Source organism: Rattus norvegicus, chromosome 16, assembly GCF_036323735.1.
Source record: "Rattus norvegicus strain BN/NHsdMcwi chromosome 16, GRCr8, whole genome shotgun sequence".
In the NCBI taxonomy this organism is placed as follows: Eukaryota; Metazoa; Chordata; class Mammalia; order Rodentia; family Muridae; genus Rattus; species Rattus norvegicus.
In genome coordinates, this window is record NC_086034.1 from 59,449,903 (window position 1) to 59,474,302 (window position 24,400).

At 37.0% G+C, this 24,400-nt stretch overlaps 1 protein-coding gene across 3 annotated transcripts in view; it reads left to right on the forward strand.

Moving 5' to 3' along the window:
- Msr1 (macrophage scavenger receptor 1) overlaps positions 1–24,400 on the forward strand; it is an 85,821-nt gene that overhangs the window by 28,653 nt on the left and 32,768 nt on the right. For 2 of the 3 annotated variants that reach the window (XM_039094773.2, NM_001191939.2), the window contains exons 5-8: positions 1,829–2,015; positions 5,228–5,308; positions 9,524–9,613; positions 12,798–12,851. In XM_039094773.2, coding sequence (XP_038950701.1) covers positions 1,829–2,015; positions 5,228–5,308; positions 9,524–9,613; positions 12,798–12,851 — 412 coding nt within the window. Of the gene's footprint in view, positions 1–1,828; positions 2,016–5,227; positions 5,309–9,523; positions 9,614–12,797; positions 12,852–14,976; positions 18,403–24,400 lie in introns of those variants that run through there. The other variant, NM_001411777.1, reaches the window with a different exon arrangement.

A 24,400-nucleotide genomic window follows, 5' to 3' on the forward strand; every position in this document is an offset into this window, starting at 1 on the left:
ACAGATTTAAGGCAAAGAGATACATGATATTCTATCTATCTCAAAGAAATGTGAAAAAAAAGTTGTACACACTCTCTGTATGTATGTGTATGTAGGCATGTGTCTGTATCCAGTATATTTATAATTGATAAAAAGTAAAATAAAAAAGCTTCTTAAAGGCAGAGGCAATAAAATTTGAGAGTAAAATATTATGAAAATGCAAGTTGGACATTTTACTGAATCAACTCTTGTGCCATCATCATCACTAAGAACTTCCATTAATAGTAAATAATTTTACAAACTAAGACTATTTTACCACACAGTAAAAGATTTAATCACACAGTAAAAGATTATCATTTTAGATATACTAAAACTCCTATGACAAGATGTTATTTTTAGTTTTTGGTATTTGACATTTGTGTATTTGGGAGAAGGGGCATTCTTCGATGTGTAGTCAACTGATTTTATTTTTGATTAGGAATTTTAATAAACATTTTGCAGCTAAAGAACTAGAATTCTGAGCACCCATTTGTTGCAAGATATTTGACCACACTGTGAACCCCGAGATTGTGTCATTTATAGAAAAAAACCAACTGTTTCTATTGTGTTGCAGCTCAGCCCTTAGCACACACCTTTAATCACAAACAATGAAGGTAAAGCTATTCGTAGAAGGAAGCAGACATGATTGAAAGTGATGTCTAATTGAGTGGTAGACAAGTGATGAATCAGAGAAAGATTTGGCAGAATAGGATATGCCAAACTCTGACAAGACAGAACGCTACTTAAGAGAGCAGTGCAGGCCCTTGGTTCTGGGCAGGGAGGTGGGAAGTGGGGGTGGTTGGGGAGTGGGAACATCCTTATAGAAAAAGGGGTAGCGGGGTGGGATAGGGGGCTTATGGACAGGAACCAGGGAAAGGGAATAACATTTAAAATGTAAATGAAAAATATACAATAAAAAAAATTAAAAACAATACAGCAGTGGAGAGAGAGAGAGAGAGAGAGAGAGAGAGAGAGGAGAGGAGAGGAGAGGAGAGGAGAGGAGAGGAGAGGAGAGGAGAGGAGAGGAGAGGAGAGGAGAGGAGAGGAGAGGAGAGGAGAGGAGAGGAGAGGAGAGGAGAGGAGAGGAGAGGAGAGGAGAGGAGAGGAGAGGAGAGGAGAGAGAGAGAGAGACAGTTTTACCAGGATAGCGGTACAGAGACAGGCTTCACAGAGAACAAGCTAGACACGATTGAAGACAGAGTGAGTCAGAGTGAGAAAGAACCTGAAGACTAGAACCTATTTCCATAGTTAGCATAGGGCTAAGCAGAGCATTCAGGAGAGGCCAAGAGAGAGAAGACAGACTGAATCAGTCAGTTTGGCGAGGCAATTGAGTCAGAACAGCTGAGTTTAATCAACCATCCCAGAATCAGAAAGAACTAGAAAGTGACGACCTTTTTCAGCAGCAAGTCTCAGAGGCTGAAAACAATCTAGGCCCAGATGAGATCGTATGGAGAGTAGAAGCTTCCGGGACTAGGCCTAGGTTAGCAGACAGGCAGTAAACCTCAGGGATGACAATTATATCAGGTGAGTAAAGGTTAACATTTACAGTCACTTTCTTATTCTTACTCTATAACACTTCCCCGATGCTATATGCTTTTTAAAAAATCACATTTTCAAGTTCTTTTTTTTTTCTTTTTTTCTTTTTTTCAGAGCTGGGGACCGAACCCAGGGCCTTGCGCTTGCTAGGCAAGCGCTCTACCACTGAGCTAAATCTCCAACCCCCAAAAAATCACATTTTCAAAGCCCTATGCATGTACATATTTCCTAACTGTGTGTTAACAAAGGTTGTGGCGCTGACTGTGTTTTATAGGACATCAGTAAGTTGGAGGAACGTGTGCACAAAGTATCAGCAGAAATCCAGTCTGTGAAAGAAGAACAAGAGCATGTGGAACAGGAAGTAAAACAGGAAGTGAAAGTATTGAACAACATCACCAACGACCTCAGACTGAAGGACTGGGAACACTCACAGACGCTGAAAAATATCACCTTAATTCAAGGTAAAATACCTTGTCCTGGAAATGAAACATTAAAAGTCTGTCATGTGTAGGCATTTAGTAATTGACATTCTGTCACTTAAAGTAAATGGTTTCTGAGATGCTGTTACTACAAGTTCACAGAAGAAAGTTTAATATGAGGTCAGGCAGGATAAAGCCACCGCACCCTAGAATTTCTAGAATTTCTTAATGAGTAAAGCAAAGCCAGGCACAGTGACTCAGCACTGGAAAGCTGAGGCAGGAGGTCACCACAAGTTTGAGGCTAGACAAGGCTTCATAGTGAGAACCTGCCTCAAAAATAAAATAAAATAAAACAAATTAAAATAAAATAGAAATTACTATATATGCATGAAAAAAATCTCTTCTTATCTGACTATACTTTTAATTAGCAACACATCTTAAACTTTTTTTTTTTTGTCTTTTTTTTCCTTCAGAGCTGAGGACCCAACCCAGGGCCTTGCGCTTGCTAGGCAAGCGCTCTACCACTGAGCTAAATCCCCAACCCCTTAAACTAAATTAAAATGGTAATCATAGATACATTACTTTCTTCTCCAACTCCAATGAATCTTACTGATTTTTTATAAGTCATTTATACCTATGTATTAGAATTCACTTTGTGGATATTTTTCTACAGTTTTAACTTTCTGCATTTTTAAAGTTTATGTCTTGTAAACGTGCTTACCTTTAAGAATAGGATCTGACAGCTCCTTTCCCTATAACTATTTCTACTACTTAATTTTGTGTTCTCATTTTTTTTCTTTTACAGCTTGATTTGTGTCTCTTACTTTCTTGCTCTGTCTTTTTTATAGTTGATCTGGATTGATTTTTATTGGATTTATCTGTTCAAAATTACTAAAATCGGATAGGAAATTTTACCTACTGGCATTCTACTCCTGCCCTCCTTGCTGTTGAAATGCGCTGTAATGTATGTTAACGCTGGTCAGCATCTTCCAAGATAACTGAGGGTAAAGGGAACTGAAAGTGTTTTGCCCCACGGCACACTCCTTGGCCTCCTATCTTTGAGGGTGCAGTCTATCTCTACGTTAGGAAGTTTTCAAACCAAGAGTTTAGTTTGTATTATTTATCTTACTTTTTATTAAAGGAATTTACTTGGACTTTTCATGAGAAAGCTAATTTTACTCCTTTAAAATCTATGTCATTCATCTCTGGATCACGTCCCTTTTGTATAAAATTTGTTGAAAGTTCATCTAGACCAAGTCAATGGCACGATCTTGAGTAATTTTATTTGTTCTTGATTTTTCTGGCTGTCTTACTCCATACATTTTTTACGTTCATAGTTATTTTGGTTATTTATGAAGATAATAATTGATGGGGGATTTGGCTTCTGAATACCAAACATCTGTGTATGCCCATCTGTCTGATTAAGTTGCCCAGTATTAGTCTCCATTGTGTGTACTTTGAATGACTGAAGAATTAGTTACTATAACTAGCAAAAAGGAAATGCTGTTGATGTATAGTGGTTTTTAGGGAATGAAGACAAGAAAATAACAGGCATGTCCACACACTTGTCATTTTTCCACTTCAGTGCTGACCTTGTACAGGATATGTGTGTGTGTGTGTGTGTGTGTGTGTGTGTGTGTGTGTGTGTGTGTGTGTAGAATTAACAATAAGAGGTCTTAATGTATTTTGGAGAAAATATTCCTGTGTATTTTGGTTTCCCTTATCCTCATTCTTCTGTCTGTCTATAATATCTGTGAGTTCATTAATCTGAACTTCAGGTGGGGAACTTTTGAATTTTTGAATTAGGCATTTGTTGTACTTTGGAGAAATTTGATTTAAGACTGCGATTAGCTTCTAAACATTTTCCATTTTTACCTCTCTCTCTCTCTCTATTTCCCTCCCTCCCTCCCTCCCTCCCTCCCTCCCTCCCTCCCTCCCTCCCTCCCTCCCTCCTTTTCTCCTTTCTGAAGATTCAACCCAAATAGTTACTAAGCTTCAGCCTAGTTTCTAGTTTAATTCCCTTTAGTATGAATTCTTCATAATTCTCTCTCCTTCCACTGTAATTGTAATGAAAGTAAACTGGATTGACCCATTCTGTCTCTCAGGTAATAAACTCTATTTCATGATTTTAACATTTTCCTCATTAGTAATTATATTAGAAATTAAATATTAGAAAAAAACAGATGAAGCTTTATTTAACATATACTAATTTAAAACAAGTAAGAAGTAAGGTTGTCCAAATCTTAACATCTAAAATATCTTAAAATTGGCACCTATGGATTACATGGTATAATTTGACTTATTCACTACTAATTCATTTATTCTACTACTCATGTATTTGTTGGTACTGGAACTGAATCTGAGGGCTATGCATTTTATATGCAATGTTCTACCCAAATTTATATCTGTGGTTCCCAATTTGTTTATATTTACATTTGTCAAATAAAAATTTATGTATTACAGACGTCTCAATATGTAATAAAATTGATATTTTTAAATTGAAAGGAAATTCAAGTTAATGTTTATCTCTGGAAATGAAGGAGCTGCATGAATGAGAGACCATGTGGCTGGTATCTGTGCCTGGTATCTGGTTCTTCCTGGGATATTTCCCGTATTACTATCTTTGTAGCTCATATACAGCACACATCATAACTATTCTGCCTTTTATTATCACATGACAATGCATGGCAAAGAAAACTCTGTATTAATCAGCCTTCAGATAGTTGAATAATTCCTTTGTGCATTTTAATCTATAATCCACTCTTTTAAAATCCAAAATCAAAACCTTGAGTCTTAACCAACAAGTTGATCTACATTCTCATGTCTGTTGTTTTTCTAGTCTTTTTGTAAATGGCATTGTTCTTATTTTCCTACTCCAAGCTATTTTTCACTTGTCCCTTGTCTCTTACTATGGAAAGACCTTCTGCATATCTTCTTAATTCTTCTTATATATAATATTAATAACATATATAAATATCTCTCTTAAAATTTAATTTAATTTAAGGCACCATTTTCCAATGTTGTATGTTGCATTAACTTTGCAATTGGTCTACTTGACTACGTGATCTGCAACTCACTCCTTCTACCTATAAAAGAAACACAATTTATTCAACACATAGTTTAAGATTTTAAGATTTTTATTTAAAATTTAATTACATTATATATATAACTCTCTAGATTTCCATACAACTATTGTGATTAAAAAAAACTTACCTATGATTTATAATTCTAATCAGTACTTGTAATTTTTAAAGGGCCTCCTGGACCCCCAGGTGAAAAGGGAGACAAGGGACTTACTGGACAAAGTGGTCCACCTGGTGTTCCAGGTGCAAGAGGTAAGACTATATATAGTAATCTCTTAACCATATATCATGAAGTTGAATGATGTGTATTGATGTTTATATTTAGGGGAGAATAGCTATTTCATTTATTCAATGGTCTGTGTGCGCGTGTGCACGTGCGTGAGTGTGTACATGCATGTGTGTGTGCGTGTGCATGTGTGCACGTGCATACGTGCATGCATATGTGCGTGTGAGTGTGTGTGTGTGTGTGTGTGCATGTGTGAGCGTGTGTGTGTTTATAAATCCTCTCAAATTTTGGGAAATATAGTGTATAATAGCATCCTAATCAGATGGAAAAATAAATAGAAATCAATTCATTTTTCAAAAATTTTATTATTTTGTGTTTGGAATTTATGGCTGCACATGTGTCTGTGCATCATGTGCATGCCTGGTATCCTCAGAGACCTGATGAGATTATCTGATACCAAAGAACTTGAGTTACAGACAGTTGTAAGTTGAATATGGATCTCAGAAATCAAACATGGGTCCTGTGGAAAACATTCAGTTCTTTTAACTACTCATTTATCTTTGTAGCTTAAGCAGTAATTATTGATTTTTGTAGAATGTTTAATGTTTTGGCCAGAGTTACTACATGAGGTTGTTTATGAACCTGAGCGGTTTTGGAGAGACTATATTCCATGTATAGTAGGCATAAGGTTGTATGTGAAGAAGAAGAAAATTATATTCCTATTAGATTAGTTTGCAAGATAAGCCTTTCAATATGTACAGTTACATTAATGAGTCATAAAAGTTAGAGGATATTGTTCTCACATATTCCTTAAACTCACAAAATCAGAAAGTAAAGAAAGCTGAGAAAATGGGCAGTTTCTGCCTGGGCTTTCAGCCACTCTCTGTATTGAATTTTACTTAGAGAAAAATTGTTCCAAATTATTTTCCTCTGAGTATGTTGTTATCTTGAAACCAATGTTTTGAAAGAAGATAATGGAAGACAGAGAAAAGGAAAGAGAGCATGAACTATCTTTACTGAAAAAAATGAAACCAACAATAACAGCAATGTGACTGTCACGCTATTCAAACGCCATGCTTTGCAAACAAATTCTTTGCACACTGTTTAAAAAGGAATAGAGACTGAATGGTCTAAGCATAATTAGAAAGGCTCACTGGTCAAAAATTTCCTAAATACTTTGCACCACATCTTGGTTTTCTCCTTTAGATGAAGTAAAATGTTCTTTTGATATTTTGACTAACCAAAGTTACATAAGGAAAAGTAGCTAAGGATGGAAATGTATGTGATAAGTACATCATAGTGTATCTTATACTTAAAAGATCAAAACTACTTTATAATCTCTGTTTATCATTTTTCATATGCGTAAACATATATATATATATACATATATATATATAGAGAGAGAGAGAGCATGTATGTGTTCATCTTTCTATAAGGCAGTGAGTGTGTGATTTTAACATTAGATTTGTATTTTTTATCTAGCAAGGTCCACCTACTTGTTGAAGGCTCTGTAGAGTTAAAGAAAAATATATTTATATCTTAAGTAGGAGAAGCAGCAAACATTATTTATCTCCCAAAGCTGCTATCATTAAGATCTGTAAGAACCTACCATCAATTATGAAGCGTAATGGTAAAGCTATATAGTGCACACACAGAAATCAGTGAAGCTCATGATTTCCTGTACAAAGCATCCCCTTAAAATCATTATTCCATTTTTTTCTGCACTGTGGTTGTGTGAGATAGGATCTGAGACATTAAGTGTTTTCTAGTAGTATAAACAGATACCATGTTTCATCTTGTCTCCTACCAAATTAATTGGGTTTACCCAGGGAAAAAGACTGATGCATGAATATTATAAAAAGTATTGGACTGGCTTATAAAATAGGGGCTGATAATCTAACATTGTCTTCCTGCTTAAAGGGCAGAGAACTTGTTGGTTACTCCATCCCTAATGCCAACTTCTTCTGCTGACCTAATCCAGGGCTAAAAGCTTGAGCTATTCTTGCAGAGTAACTGTCCTTCCGTTCATGTTGGAGACTCCCAAAGCTGGAGTCTGCTGTCCAGAAAAAAATGCTGGCCACAGCATCAGCAACAACCAGAGCAGTAGTCATAGCATCAGGATAAACACTCACCAGCCCAAAACAAAGTTGCAAAGCATCCGCTTTTCATTCCTCATTGCTATTTTGAAACCACTGTGTTGCTGGTAGGAGCCACGATTCTAGGAGAGGGTTTTCCCTCAGTTGATTCACCTTAGAGCTGCCTTCACAGGACCCTCTGCCCCCAACTCTCACAGGGGATTTTTTAAATCAAATTCTAGATCGAATCAAGTTGGCAGTCAAGATAAATGGCAACAACAAGGAACTAGTGGCTTTTGAGAACACTACTCATTGATACAAATAGATACTATGCAGGTCTATTAACAGGTCACAAAACTGTTAATTATAGTTCCTAGTAGATAACCCTCTCAGGTAAAGGGTTGTGATTTGACTTGACCCAGGACAACAGAAACTATGTAATCTTCAAAAAACATAGGCTTTATCATCATTTAATATCTGTATTCTGTTTAATGCTCTATAGGATTGCTTCAAATGTGATACCAAAACCAGGAACTGAAGGATAGATAGTGATCAATCCTAATGATCCCTCCTTCATAAACCCTATGTGGACTATCATTTAACTCATTAAAGTCACCTTAACAAACACCTACTCCCACAGCAGGAAAGAAATGTCTTAGATACTTTTGTGGTTACCCTAGAGGCCCTAAATAGTCAATGTTATAATCATTACACATCCTCTAGCGTGCACAAGAGATTAAAATGTGCTTTTCCTTAAGACATTATAGTAATAATTCATTTTATAGTATCAGTCCCTTTGAGAGAATGCTCTATTGCTCATATATATGTGCATTCATAGCATGCAATAATGTGTGGATGTGTGGAATAATGAAGCAGTTATAGAGTCTGCTCTCATGGTGATTTCAGAATGTAAGTTAACTCCTACTAGTCTTCATCTGTGATAGTACTGGTTGATTAATACATTGATGAAGTCAGTGCCCCTTGTGATCCCTTTACCTCTCAATAACACCATCAAACTTTTACTATCAGAGCCTTTTAAGGGGACACTTTAGATGTAAACCACAATTCTCAATAGCCACAAGTTCAGGTATCTCACTGCATAACGAAAGAAGGTATGGCTAACGGTTTGCTCAGGTAGAGTAAATTAAGCCATTTTAGGTTACATGTTTTAAAAAGTCTAGTGAGTATACACTACAAACTATGTCACATTTGATATACATAATACACTACATATGCCAAGTGGTATTTATTGCATAAATAATGATACCTCTTTACTATATTACACTATTTGTTTAGGTTAATTTCTTAATCTCTGCTGGAATCAAAGTTTTATAATGAGTTAAATAATATTTTTAAAATATTTGTCAAATATTTCTTAAACTTAACATATTTTGGAAGATAATATGTCTGGTTTTAGATATACTTATAAATGCATAGAAAATATTTCTCAGAGGATTAGATACATGTAAATTTTGCTTGCTGGATCTTGTAAGGGTGTTCGTCCTCCCCAATCATCCCTGCCTTCCCGCCTTCCTTCCCGCCTTCTTGCCCTGATATTCCCCCTACACTGGGGGATCCAGCCTTAGCAGAACCAAGGGCTTCTCCTCCCATTAAGTTAGCTTATGTTAAATTGCTTAGCTCTACAATAATTTCATTCATAGAAATAGCCTTTCCTACATGTTTTATAGTTACTTTAGAGATATGAGGTAAAATAATGTTAATTTTCATGTTTCATTTTAAAAATCTACAGATATATATGTGCATTTCATACCCATAAATAATTCAAGAGCATAGTGTTTAAGTAAACACTCATGGATCCTTCTTATTGTGTTGTATTTTTACTAATACGAACAATAAAAGTTCAAGCTTCAAATATTTATCATACTGGCTACAGAAATATCTTGCACTTGAAATTTTTTGGTTGCTTATAGTAGCTTTCTGGATAAAACTGAAAATGTTGTCTTTTCTGACCATGAATGTTTCATTGACAATCTATAACATGCTCAATGTAGTATGTTCATGTCATTATTTAATATTATCTTCCAACTGAATACATGAATGATAGGAAAAACGTCATACTCTCCCCAGAGATTCATTTCATTTATTGGGCATTCAAATATGTTCGAAAATAATTGTTAAATATATTTTTCTTTATTAACCCTGCAGGTCCTCCAGGTCCTAAAGGTGATCAGGGACCAGTTGGCTTCCCTGGTGGGCGAGGATACCCAGGAGCACCAGGAAAGGCAGGGAGGTCAGGTAGGTATTGTGATGCTATAACTGTTGTCATAGAGTTTGCAAATAAATACTGTATCATTAATAGTGTTTCTAAAATACTTACATAATACACGTTTTTCTTCATAGTATCAACAGTGTCACTCTGTTAGTTAGCTTCATAGTCTAAAATAATTTGAATTGATTTTTGCCCACCAGAAAAAAAGTTCCTATGCATGAAAGGAAAATAGTTCTGTACACATATCACAGTCAACAGACACACACAGTATCTATACACTTCGCAGTCATAGCTTGCTATGAAGGATGCTATCTACCATGCACTAAGTAGAATGGAAAGAGGACCAGGAAAAAGTAGCAGTGTAAAGCCCCTTTAGACATAAATTACCAAATTTTGTTTTGACCCAGGTAAAAAAAATTCCTAACATAATAAATGGGTTTCTCTTACTAGCTCATAAGAATCAACACTGAAATCCTTTCAACTTTTTCATAGATAATGATTGCTATTACCACTGATTACATGCACAGATATTGGATTATGCTCTTCATGTAGCAGCATTAGTAGAGAATAAGCTTATGTAGTCCCTTTTCAAAGGAAAGTAACACCAAGAGAATGCAGTCCATATTGTTATGGTAATTTTAATAGTTATTACTCTTAGATACTTCTAGGTTATAGGAACATGTCAAAGAAAGCATACGGTTCCCATACACCTCTCATCAAATGCACAACTTATAACACCTTGTCTTCATGGATCATTTAACACAAGTATTAAGCCAATCATAGCCTCATTATTGACAAAAGTCTATTGAGTACATTAGGGTTCTTTGTGTTTCATATCTATCTCTATCAATATAAGACAGAATAGTGTCTTAGTCTCAAAGAGACCCTGTGATGTACCTAAATACCATAAACTCTTCATCCAACCTCTACCAACTTATTGCATGTGAATGGATAGATAAACTGTGAAGAAGGCAGAAAATTGATTCATAGTGACAGAGAGAAACATAGAATCAGGCCACAAAATGACACAGAGAAATCTTAAATGTACATTACCAATGGAAAGAAGCTGGTCTGAAAGTACTAAAAACTGAAAGACTCAAATGGCATGCACTTCTGAAAAAGGCAGACCATGGAGACAGGAAATACACCCATGGTTGGCAGGAGTCTAGAGGAGAGGCCACGATGGTTAGAAGATCACGGGGTATCCTCAGGGCTGCGGTCCTCTTCTTCGTTATACACTGGAGGAGACAAGATTGCATAGAAACACAGCCAGCAGTTGTGCGTTCTTTCTTCTCTACTGAGCATGAAGTTCAAGCTGAATTTTTAAAATTGAGTTTTATATTGTGGTTCCTTCTTTGTGAAGAATAAAATTGATGAAGCACTCATAGGTTTAACCCTTCCATCCCTTTATACTTTTAGATTTTTAATCCTTTCTTTTTGAACAATATGAAAATTGATTTATAGTCTTCATCAAAGAGTACTCTTCAAAAATTAAAACATTGGGTTCTTTGGTGTGACTCAATTATTTTGCCAATTTAATGATACTTGAAATAATTTACTCAAAACGAAAAGCACATTTAATTATATATATATATATATATATATATTAAAAATTGCAATAAAACTTGAGAGTTAGCATAGGGCTCTGATACATAATATTTTTCATTTAACTAATGATAGATTAATTTAAAATAAAATCACAAATTATTTCAATTGTGTAATTTATGCAGCTTAAGTGCTTCAAGTCTCAACCTATTTTATACAGATTACATTTTTTAAACAAGTTTCGTGAATTAGGGACCAAAAATCTTTAAGAGGTACATATAAATATTCTAATCAGAGATAAAGACAAAACACAAAATTACAAAAGGAACAAAAGAATTTGTATTAGAACCCTAAAATTAACCTTAAAATAATTGTGCTCTTAAAGAGGTTTTCTGTACAAGCTCACGACAGCAAAGATCTAATTATGTATTAGGGTAGATGGGTTCAAAGTCTCATCATCAGTAGCTAAGTCACTGTTGACAATGGCTACCTTTGGGATGGGGGGTAGTGGATTATCTTTAAGCGTGTGACCCTTGGTGTATCATAAAGGGTCCACTTCAGGCCCCATATACAAGAATAGTTGGGCAATAAAAGTGGGACTTGATGTGGTTTTAAAAATGGACATGAAGCTGTGTGGGTAGGGAGGCGATGGTGGATCCGAGAGGAATTGGGGAAGGAGATAAATATGATCAAAATACATTGCATGGAATTCTTATAAAATAGTCTTATACAAGAAAACGGGGTGTAAAAGCACCTTTCTCTCATGAGGCATCCATACCTCTTGGAAGAAGAGTTAATAGTCAGACAGAACTACTCTCGCGAGATTAAGTTGTCACAGGGGAACTCTCGCGTTGGTTCCAGATAATTATCTCCTGAATCATTTAAAGTGGAACTTAGGACAAAGTAGCAAACCATTCGCAAAACCAAACCGTCAACATTTCCACATTTACTTATAAGTTTGAGTCACTGACCTTCATATAATACTTGGACTTTGGACCCCTGTAAATGGATCAGGGTTCTCATTGCCAGATATTATTAGACTAGAGGTTTGAGGAACCAGTGAACATTTAGGAACACAGTTATCAGAATTCCACAAGCCCCTGAACTTTAGGGTCCAATCTTTAGGATATTCTGTTACCAAGAAATAAATAATGATACCAAAACTAAAGTTATACTGGGGAAAATAGAAGATTTTGGATAGATTGGAAGAGGCTGGGATCGTGTAGGTGGGTAAATACAGAGAAAGAGAAAAATGAGAATGCTTATGCAAAACTCATACTATAATCCCTGTTGTCTCTTTGGGAAAATTTCACACCCTTGTAAGTAAATTTAGATGGTTTAATACCAAACTCACGTGTGCCTTCTAAAAATGATCATCTTTATCAGCATCATGGAATGATTATTGTACTTCACTAACTCTAAGTTGCTATAAATTTTTACCTTGTTTTGTGGTGTCCTATCACCATTTAAAGCAAATTTTGTGGAGTGAAACTGTAGCTCACAGTGATACAGCATGTGCTTAGTATACACAGGCCTTGGGTACAGTCTACAGTATCCCTAAAATGAAAAAGAATAAAGATAGAAAGAAAGTAAGAAAAACATTATTTTGAGTTAAACTGATTTTTTTCCTGTTTTTTTTTTTTTTTTTTTTTTTTTTATCCTAAGGATTTCCTGGACCTAAAGGACAAAAGGGAGAAAAGGGGCGTGCAGGAATATCAAGTAAGTTTATAACTCCTTGCTTCCTGTTTCAGTTTTTGTAACAAAGTAAGACTGTGATATTAGGGGCAGAGGCTTAAAACAGGTGATGAGAATTTTAACACTGATCCAAAGAGCTTCTGTAGAAGCCATGGTTTTCTCCAAATAAAACATGCTAATTGAAATAAGACAGACAGATTAGATTATACAACTCTTTCAAACTCATTGCCCACTTGTATTTTTTTAATGAACACTATTTTCTAAAGAAAAAAAAACACATAGAAAATTATTCAATTTTCCAGTCAATTTCTATCCACTGAAGGGAAATCAAACCCATGAATAGAAAAGAGTCACAGGCTCCTTCCACACTAAATACGCTTAAGAATAACACATATATAGACATTTGGACAACCTGAAGGCCTTGACCAAGTGGTTCTGTGGCAGTTGGGGCTTTTGTTTTGTTTCTTTTTTGTAAAACCTTGAAAATGTCATATTCCATACCCAAGACTTTCCTACCTTCAGAGGAATATCCCTCACGTCAGTGAGCTTCATTAATGGAATGCAGGTTTCTTACTGGATTCCACAAAACCTGGGCATCAGACATTAAATATGAAATATCAGCCTACATGGCTACTGTTTGCTAGGCCATCAGTAATATATATATATATATATATATATATATATATATATATATATATATGTATATATATATGTATATATATATGATGAATATACTTCAACATATTCATTGTGAATAATGAAGCCACACACATACTCTTAGATTCTTAAAATCAAAGAGCACCTCTTTTGTTTTCCTAAGAAAGTCTACATGTGAGATACATAATATAAGCACGTCTGGTGTGAACAACAGCCATACTCTGCTCATGCGTTTAGACAGATCATGGCAAAAATCTTTATTAAAAAATACTTTGCTGTGTAATCATTTTTAAAATATATAATCAGCATTAGTTGGTTATCCAAAATAATTACTTACAGATGGCACACTTAGACTGTATAAGTTTATCATTGTGATGAACTACCAGAGTCTAACTCAACCTTTGTGACATTTAGAGCTGAACAACATACAGGAGTGGTGGATTTCTCAGAACTTTAGTATTTTCCCCACTGCTCTTAACATATTAAGGCAACACAAACACATCCCTTTGCCCATATATTTTTTCAAGTGACAAGTTTTCTGTTGGATGCTTGTTAACCACCTCTATCTCCTTTCTCTTTCATCCCATTTAAATTCAGTTGATCTCTTAGCCTCTAGTCTTTAATTTTCTGTGCACCTTTGTTTCTCTTTTTATTTTCTCATACTTTTATATAAATCATTTTGACTTTATTTTGTTTTCCTGGGGCTTTCTTTGAGCTTTGAAACATGATTGCAGTTGAGTTTGGCATGTAAGGAGCATATCCACTTTTAGTCTATACAGTGAAAAACCACGCTGCTTTCTCTTTTTCACAGTTACCAAATGCTTGTAATAATTTTTCAGCTATGTCTAGAAATTTAAATTACAAATTTGCATGCCTATTTTGGACTGAGTACTGAGAAAGCAGTAAAAACTATTTCGTGTATGACCACATACAGCCTCTGGGTTCTTCTATATGTGTCCCCAAGGAGAATGGAAAGACAATTCCAAAGTACTCCAAAAAAAGAAATAATAATATGCCTATACATCTAGCAGAATAGGTCCTGGTTTTCTATGTCTAATATGTAATCGCATGTGCTTTGACCTTTTCCTTTCAGTGAGTAGATATCCTAAATTACAGAGATACCACAATTGCCTCAAATTAGTTGTTTATTTCCCTATTCTTGAACAGTCAATAATTTTCGCTTGTTTTTATTTACTTTATTAGGCAATGCTACACACAACATTTCCACATGCCATTTTGTGAGACTGTTATTAAATAGAGGATTTACTAGAATTCTTTAAAGGTTATATGCATTTTACAATGAAGTCTGGCAAGTGCCTCAAAACTAGTGCTACAGATTATTCTGTATAGAATTGTCCAATTCTTCACATTTTAATTATAATCTTTAAACTTTGTATTGAATGAACTCAGTGTACATTTTTTTTAATTTGGGTATGATTTAAATATAACAAAATAATAATGATTTCCTCTTTTATGTGCATGTCTGGATCAGTATAACTCCCTGTTCCTATTGGGGCAAGACCCTTTTAAGATCAGCTGGGCTGGGCAGAGCACTCTACTATCATCTGCTTAAAGACATTTCACCTCTGGACAAGTCATCCGCACAAGTGACTGGGATCCTTTTGCAACTCCTCCAAATGACATTGGTTCCTGTGTCATGTCATGCCTGGCTTCTCCATGACTTCCTCTTCTGACCCTGGGTGCTGTTTGGGCCTCCAATGCCAAAAGTACATCATTGTGCACTCTGCTACCTTTTCCCCATCCCCTGTCACCCTTTACCTAGATGCCCCACATGTTGACTAGAGGAATGTTCCTGCCTCCTTCAGACCTTCTGCTGTTCCCCTCACCTAATTGTGCAGAATCCCATTGGATTCTAGGGAAATCTTAACTGAATATTGATTGATTGAATATTGGTTCTTGAAATGTAGGATGTTTTCCTCAAATACAAATAGGGATGGGAATAGAGGTCTGTCCATCCATTCATTCACTAATTCATTTAGCATCAGTTTATTGGGTACCAATTGGAGCCCAACTTAACAGCTATAAATATGTGTTTCCTAACTTTATAAAACTAATTACCCTTAGAAGATACAAATAGGGGTTGGGGATTTAGCTCAGTGGTAGAGCGCTTGCCTAGGAAGCGCAAGGCCCTGGGTTCGATCCCCAGCTCCAAAAAAAAAAAAAAAGAAGAAGATACAAATATACCAGTTATAAACAAACCAGAGAGAACTATCCCAGGAAAAAATAAAGCTATATAGATATTGAGAGGAGATAAATAACTTTAGTACTCTAGTATATTAAAAATAGCTTTATTTGCATTGCTTGTTTCACTTTTCCAGCTTTTTATTCCCCAAATCGTGTGTGTGTGTATGTGTGTGTCTGTTTATGTAAATCAAACTTTACTTCAATAATTGCTTATCGATTTCAAACAAAAACATTTTGATCATAAAAAAAAGCAATGCTTGTTTACTTTCTAGAAAGCTCTTTGTATTTGCTTACCTTTTATATTTTAAGTATATATACTGGGAAATAAATATTGCAGTAGAAATGGAGATATTTTGTATAAGTTATAATAAAGAAGAAAATTCAAAACAAGAGAATGAAAATAAAATGCAGTAATAATAAAGATACAATATCCCATGTTGTTACCTCTCTGGGAATAAACAGAGCATATTTTACAGGACTTCATGCTTTGTGCTTTAACACAAACCCTAAGGTCCACAACACTAAGATAGTAGCAGATTACTAATTGTATGCCTGGGTATATCTCATTTTCCTATTTTATGCTCTGCTAATGATCATGTTAATTCCTACCTCACAGGGTTGTTGTGAGGACCAAAAGGTGTGTGAAGATGTCTGTAAAGTCATGAAGACCTTTTAAAGTCTTAAGAACAGTTCACAGCAGTCTTTTTTAACAGAACATCTGTTCCTTGTTTGTATTATGCAGTCATGTTACATCCCTAATCATGTTAGGACCGAATGAAAAACAGAAATGGCAGGAGCCAAATGTATGTCTTGAATAAAATGAGAAGTGTTGTTGAATAAGACAAGATGTCTATGTTATATGAAGCAATTGCATGTGTGCCCAGGACACAAGGCAGTGAGTTTGTCTTAGCAAAGCAGAAGAGTGTTAGTTATAAGAAAGAGAGGCAGCTAAACCAGAGGCCAGATATGTTGACAGGGGTCAGAACGAAATGTCAAACTAATAAAACAAGTCTAGGCTGTGCAGGACGGAACGTGAGCCCAAGACATTTCTGTTGAGCACGTTCTAAAAAGGACAGCTACAAATTGGTACTGTTACTGGTACAAGGCTGTGTCTCTGCCTTCATGCCTCCAAAATATTATGAAATATGGCCCTGAGGAACAAGAAAGATGGAATTAGTGATTCTGGGAGTCTGCAATACTAGCAGACTGGTTATTCTGTGCAAACATCTAGAGAAACCTGGATTTAAGCCTGTGGCTTAATTGGCCTGTGGTATGGAGGGTGGGTGACTCTTTTCTTAGGCCACCAGCATTACTGTGGACAATTCTGGCATCATACAGAATGACCTTGATCAGATGTGCTGGCAGGCAAATTGTAGAAATTCCAGTCCTTAAGTCATTTTACATCCAAAACTGCACTTATAAGGTTAAGTGTGGGATATTAACCTGAACTTTTTAAATTAGTGAAGAAGGCTCTGTGTTTTTCTTTAGATAAAAACAGATGCCGAATGCTCTGTTCATGAGTATCAATTATCTAACCTTTGATAATGTATAATGAAAAGTGAAAAATGGCATGTTCCATTGCCTTGCTAGCTAGAAAGGGTGTTTCAATCAAGCAAGGGAACCATGTAAGTAAACACAGTGTGAGGCACCGTTCAAAAGAGTCCTGTTGCTTATCTGTGGTGTGTCAGCATGCTCTACTTGAGAACAAGAGAGATAGGAAGTAAATTTTGGGTTATTTACTTTTGAACCTCATAAAATGATATGAAAAATAATATAATTGCTTTTATTTATACTGAAAATTCAATTGATCTTAAATTGACTTCTGATTTCTGAAAATACTCAGTTGATTAAAGTTAAACCCTTCTCCCATCATTTGCTAATTATATTAATGGATATTCAGAGGTCACTTGTTGTATATCAGGTGCTTTTGGTGCATTTTAAACCTAGTGCTCAGAAAGCCAGTGGGGTAAATGCTATTGCTATCAACATTTAAGGAGCTGGAATCTAAGGTGAACTTCTAATAATGGAAAGCAGCACAACCCAAAGCCATGCCTCTCAGTTTCCCAATTCTTGTGGCTCTGTAATGCTTCCACACTAGTCAACTATTTTATGCATAGAAACCCTGCAGATATTAAATATGGAGGTGGAGAGAGTAGATTTGTAATTAGTAATTTTATTTTCCAGAATGAGCCTTATAAATTGGAAGGTCTCAAGGAGCTAAAAATGTATAGATTAGGTCAAATTCCAAAAAGTATACTACTGCGTCATCTGTGTTTATGTTTCCGCCATCATAACTACTGTGTGTATTGCTTGCCTTACCCACCTCAAGTCAATTACTCAGACACACTGTCTTCCTGGAAGTGCTCTCAAGACTTCCATTATCACTAATAAAAACTACTTATGTGCACCTTGGGAAGAGCTACCTGCTCATAGTCTACCTTTATTTCAGTAACTGACTCGGTCTTCGCACTTTCCTGTAGCGCTAGCTGCTTTGATGCCTCTTTGCACTTACTGTGTCTTCTTTTTCTCAATTTCAAAGTGTGCTTTTCATGGTAGCACTAGTGATGATCTACTAAAATAGTGTCCAGGAACAGGAGCAGCTCTCAGTAAATTTGACAAATGCTACCAATTTATGACAGTTGTGTTTCTTATATCACTTGTTAATAAAAGCATACATCATTCTCCTAACATAATAAATAGAGCCTTAACAATATTACTGATATGTCTTGTAAATTCACATTTAAATCAGCAATGGATTCATAGCTTGTCCTGTTCATCCCTCTTCCCACTGACTGTCAGAACCTGAACTCCACCAGTTCCAATCAGAAAGGGGGGAGGGGTGTCAACATAATTCTTTCCAGGATTTATACTAGCAAATTTGAAATTTATCCAGTATGTCCAGGGGTTTGGACAGAGAGAAGATACCTACTTCATATCCTTTCATAACCTCTGAGCAACAGAATATCTCCCAGCACCCCATATCTAGTTATAAACCACTGCCTTCTGAGCTACAATGAGAAATTCTACTTTATAAGAACACAGTATTACATATTTTGTTCACATTAAAGTACCTTGTAAGTAAAGGTTGGCAACTTATTATTTGGCTTCCTCAATCTGTTTTTCTAGAAGCATGCAATGGTTAGGAATGGAGTCTTGAGATCAGTTCCCTAGAAAAACACTTAACTTGACTGCACAGGACATGCCCGAGGCATCTATACACACTTGCATTGATGCTGAAGCTAGTCACTCTTAATCATTGCCTAAGGTACTAAAGTTACTCTTATTTTATTCCTCCCATAAGCCCTCATACCCTGAATAATACGCAGAGTAAAATATGTGAATTCCAGAAATAATGTAAAGCCATTTAAATGTCTGTAATGTGAATGTGTAGCAAAAAGGCTATATTCCTAATGATATTTTGTGGGAGTTGAAGTTTCACTTCCACTGGAATGGCATCAATTGTGACTGAACACAGGATTCAGTTTTCTATGCACAATATTTTCATAAAACTCGATGTGGTTTATAGCATGACTCTTAGTCTCTAGTAAAATTGCTCTATTATAAATTATCATTTAAGCAAAACTCTCTTCTGTGATATTCATTTATTTTTAATATTAATTTTTAAATTATTTTATTAGTTCTTTGAGATTTTTCATATGATGTATTTGGATCCTATTTACTCTCCTCCCAACTCTTCCCAGATCTACTCTTGCTCCCATGCCCACCTCAACTTTGTGTCTGTCTAAATAAGTAAAGATCAGTTTGTGTTAGCCACATATTTGTGGATATGACCACTGGAGCCTGGTCAACTTACCAGGAGTTATTGACTCTCTCTCTGCAGCTGTCAACTGTCTGCAACTTCTTGGCTTGGGATGGAGCCTCTTGCCAAATTCTCCCTCTTCATGGCATGATTTAGCCTGGCTTGGGCATGAACCAGTATTGTGCATGCTGTCACAGCTACTGTGACTGACATGCAGAAATGGCGGTCTCAGGGATCATTGTGGAAGAAGGGGTCAGCTACCACCGTGAATTCTTTACACCTCTTCTTCCACAGTGACCCCTGATCCCTCCCGTTTCTGATAACCACGCTGTCACCTACAGGAATGCACCCAAAGGACATGAGTGTTCTGATCACGAAAAGTAACAAGTTGAATAATGTTTATTAATATGTACTAAGAAATCTAACAGATCCTTAATTAATATTTTGAAATTTTTTTTTTGGTTCTTTTTTTTCGGAGCTGGGGACCGAACCCAGGGCCTTGCGCTTCCCAGGCAAGCGCTCTACCACCGAGCTAAATCCCCAACCCCTATTTTGAAATTTTTAAATCTGACGTTTATTCCAGGTAGCAGCAGACCCAAGGTCTTGTATAGTTAGGTAAATGCTGTGACACTGAGTTGCACCAACTATTAGCTTCCTTAATGGTTCTGACAAACGGACCTTATAGAAGGGCTTGCTTGGACCCACAGTTTGAAGGTGTCTTACATCATAGCAGGGAAGCTATGGACTTTTGAGTCTGAGACAGCTGGCCATGCTCCCTCCCTGGGTAGGAAGCACAGGGAGAAACATGGCTGCTGAGCACCTTTTCTCCATTGTATCGAGTCCTGGAAACCCAGAACTTGTGTAGGTGCCTCCCACAATTATGGTTGGTATTTTACCTTATTTAATGTACTCTAGAGCCTCCCATTCAGATAATCCCAAAGGTTTGTCTCCCAAGTAATTCCAGTTTCTGTCAAATTGGCAATATTAACTATCATCTCCAACCCTTAAATAAGAAACTGTTTTTTTAAATTTGCTCATGAGATTGGTCTCACCACATGGCTCAGTCTGATCTCAACATCATGATCCGCCTATCTTGGCCTCCTGAGCGCTGAGATTACAGGCACACTCTGCTATGGAAAGTTACAAGATGATTTTTTTTTAACATTTTCGATGTGTTCACATCACAATATTGCAGGTCTGATTAACCAAACCTCATCTGCCATTTAAAAATTAAAAAAAAAAAAACAACTTGTTTTTTCAAGTCTCTGACCACTGGATTATTTCTTTTTTTTCCCATCTTTATTAAATTGGGTATTTCTTATTTACATTTCAAATGTTAGTCCTTTTCCTAGTTTCCATGCTGACATCCCGCTAACCCCTCCCCCCTTCTGTATGGGTGTTCCCCTCCACATCCTCCCCCCATTACTGCCCTCTTCCCAACAATCCCTTTCACTGGGGGTCCAGCCTTGGCAGGACCAAGGGCTTCTTCCCCAATGTTGCCCATACTAGGCTATTCATTACTACCTATGAAGTTGGAGCCCAGGGTCAGTCCATATATAGTCTTTGGATAGTGGCTTAGTCCCTGGAAGCTCTGGTTGGTTGGCATTGTTGTTCATATGGGCTCTCAAGCCCCTTCAAGTTCTTTCAGTCCTTACTCTGATTCCTTCAACTGGGGTCCCGTTCTCAGTTCAGTGGTTTAATTATGGCATTTGCCTATGTATTTGCTGTATTCTGGCTGTGTCTCTCAGGACAGATCTACACATCTGGTTCCTGTAGCCCTGCACGTCTTTGCTTCATCCAACTTATCTAGTTTGGTGGCTGTATATGTTTATGTATGGGCCACATGTGGGGCAGGCTCTGAATGGGTGTTCCTTCAGCCTCTGTTCTAAACTTTGCCTCCCTATTCCCTCCCAAGGGTATTCTTGTTCCCCTTTTAAAGAAGAAGTGAAGCATCCACATTTTCGTCATCCTTCTCATGAAACATCCGTTTCATGTGTTCTGTACATTTACGGTAATTTGAGCATTTGGGCTAATATCTACTTATCAATGAGTGCATACCATGTGTGTTTTTCTGTGATTGGGTTACCTCACTCAGGATGATATTTTCCAGTTCCATCCATTTGCCTATGAATTTCATAAAGTCATTCTTCCTATTTGTGCTCTTATTTAAGGATACTCAAACACAAAACAGAAGTGAAAGGGGAAAAAAAAAACAAGCAGGTCTTCTTGCACTGTCAGAATAAGCTGATTTCTCTTATTCATGGTTTTGGACATGAGAGTAGAAACCTGAAGTGTTGAACAAAGTCATTTCCTCTACAACCTCTCTTTTTTTAAATTTTATTTATTTTATTTTTTATTTATTTTATTTTATGTGTGCTCTGCTGCATATACACCGGCAGGTCAGAAGAGGGCATCAGACTCCCTTATAGATAGATGGTTGTGAGCCACTGTGTGGTTGCTGGGATTTGAACTCAGGATGTCTGGAAGGACAACCAGTGCTCTCAAACATTGAGCCATCTCTCCAGCCACCCCCCCACACCTTTTTTTAAAGATTTATTTATTATTTTATATAAGTACACTGTAGCTGTCTTCAGACACACCAGAAGAGGGCATCAGATCCCATTACAGATGGTTGCGAGCCACCATGTTGTTGCTGGGAATTGAATTTTGGACCTCTCTCTGAGGAGCAGTCAGTGCTCTTAACCACTGAGCCATCTCTCCAGCCCCTCCCCCCCACCTTGCATTTGCTTTGTACTGATTTTGTAACTTTACATATCACACATGCTCTTTAACAGTGTGCCATTTCATGAAATAATAAGAACGGTTACCCAGGAAGTTTTATCTGAATACACAATGACCAATCTTTTTAAAAATTAATGTCAAGAGGAGTGACTTCAGGCCCAAGACTTAGAGGTAAGACCAACTTTTCTGCTCCAAGTGACCTACCTGGTGAACTCAGAACACACAAAGGCAAAATTCCTCTGGGACCGGACACTTCAGGTTTCTAGCTGGAGCCCGAACCTCGAGGATCCTGGCCCACAGCTCCCAGCTCCCAAACCCTGTGGGAGAGAGAGCTCATCACCCAGACAGGTGGGCACTCCTGAGACTGCAGGTCAGGAGAGACATCCAGTACTGCCCACCTTTGCCCATATCCCTGGCCCAAGTGGAAATTGTATAGGGCGTCTGGGAACAGGAAGATAGGGGAGCACAAGCTGCAGGAACCTGTGGTCTAGATTGCACCTGGATCTGAAGGGACCCGGTTAAACAGCTCCCTGCACCCAAATCCCTTGGGAGGGACAGCAAGACCTTCAGAGGGACAGACACACCTGGGAAGCCAGAGGAGACTATTCTCTGCCCACGTTTGTGACTCTAGAGGAAAACTCCTAGTGCCATCTGGGCCCCCTGTGCACAGGGACCTGAGAGAAGGCAAGGCAGGCTGTTCTGGTTGCTGCCATCATGGAGAGCTGAAAGCCAGTCCCTAGGAGTGACTTCAGGCCTGAGACCAGAGGTAAGACCAACTTTTCTGCTCCAAGTGACCTGCCTGTTGGACTCAGGACACACGCCCACAGGAACTTCTGGAGACCAGTAGACAGGAACGACTACATGCCTGAAAGCAGAACACTCTGTGCCCATAACTGGTTAAAAGAGAACAGGAAAGCAGGTCTATAACACTCCTGACACACAGGCCTATAGGACAGTCTAGCCACTGTCAGAAATAGCAGAACAAGGTAACACCAGAGAAAACCTGATGGTAAGAGGCAAGCACAGGAACCCAAGCAACAGAAACCAAGATTACATGGCATCATCGGAGCCCAATTTGCTCCCACCAAAGCAAACACTGAATATCCAAACGCACCAGAAAGCAAGATCTAGATTTAAAATCACATTTGATGATGATGATGGAGGACTTCAAGAAGGACATAAGGAACTCCCTTACAGAAATGCAGGGAAAAACAAATAAACAAGTAGAAGCCTTTAGAGAGGAAATACGAAAATCCCCGAAAGAATTACAGGAAAACACAACCAAACAGGTGAAGGAATTAAAAATGCAAATAGAACCAATAAAGAAAGCACAAAGGGAGACAACCCTGGATTTAGAAAACCAAAAGAAGAGACAAGGAGCCGTAGATACAAGCATCACCAACAGAATACAAGAGATAGAAGAGAGAATCTCAGGAGCAGAAGATTCCATAGAAATCATCGACACAACTGTCAAAGATAATGTAAAACAGAAAAAGCTACTGGACCAAAACATACAGGAAATCCAGAATATTATGAGAAGATCAAACTTAAGGATAATAGGTATAGAAGAGAGTGAAGACTCCCAGCTCAAAGGACCAGTAAATATCTTCAACAAAATCATAGATGAAAACGTCCCTGACCTAAAGAAAGAGATGCCCATAAACATACAAGAAGCCTACAGAACTCCAAATAGATTGGACCAGAAAAAAACTGCTCCTGACACATAATAGTCAAAACACCAAATGCACAAAACAAAGAAAAAATATTAAAAGCAGTAAGGGAAAAGGTTAAGTAACATATAAAGTCAGACCTATCAGAATTACACCAGACTACTCAACAGAGTCTAAGAAAGCTGTCAGTGCAGAATTCTATCAGACCTTCATAGAAGACCTCATACCAATACTATCCAAACTATTCCACAAAATTGAAACAGATGGAGCACTACCGAATTCCTTCTATGAAGCCACAATTACTCTTATACCTAAACCACACAAAGATCCAACAAAGAAAGAGAACTTCAGACCATTTTCCCTTATGAATATCGATGCAAAAATACTCAATAAAATTCTTGCAAACTGCATTCAAGTGCACATCAAAACAATCATCCATCATGATCAAGTAGGCTTGATCCCAGGTATGCAGGGATGGTTTAATATCCAGAAAATCATCAACATAATCCACTATATAAACAAACTGAAAGATAAAAAAC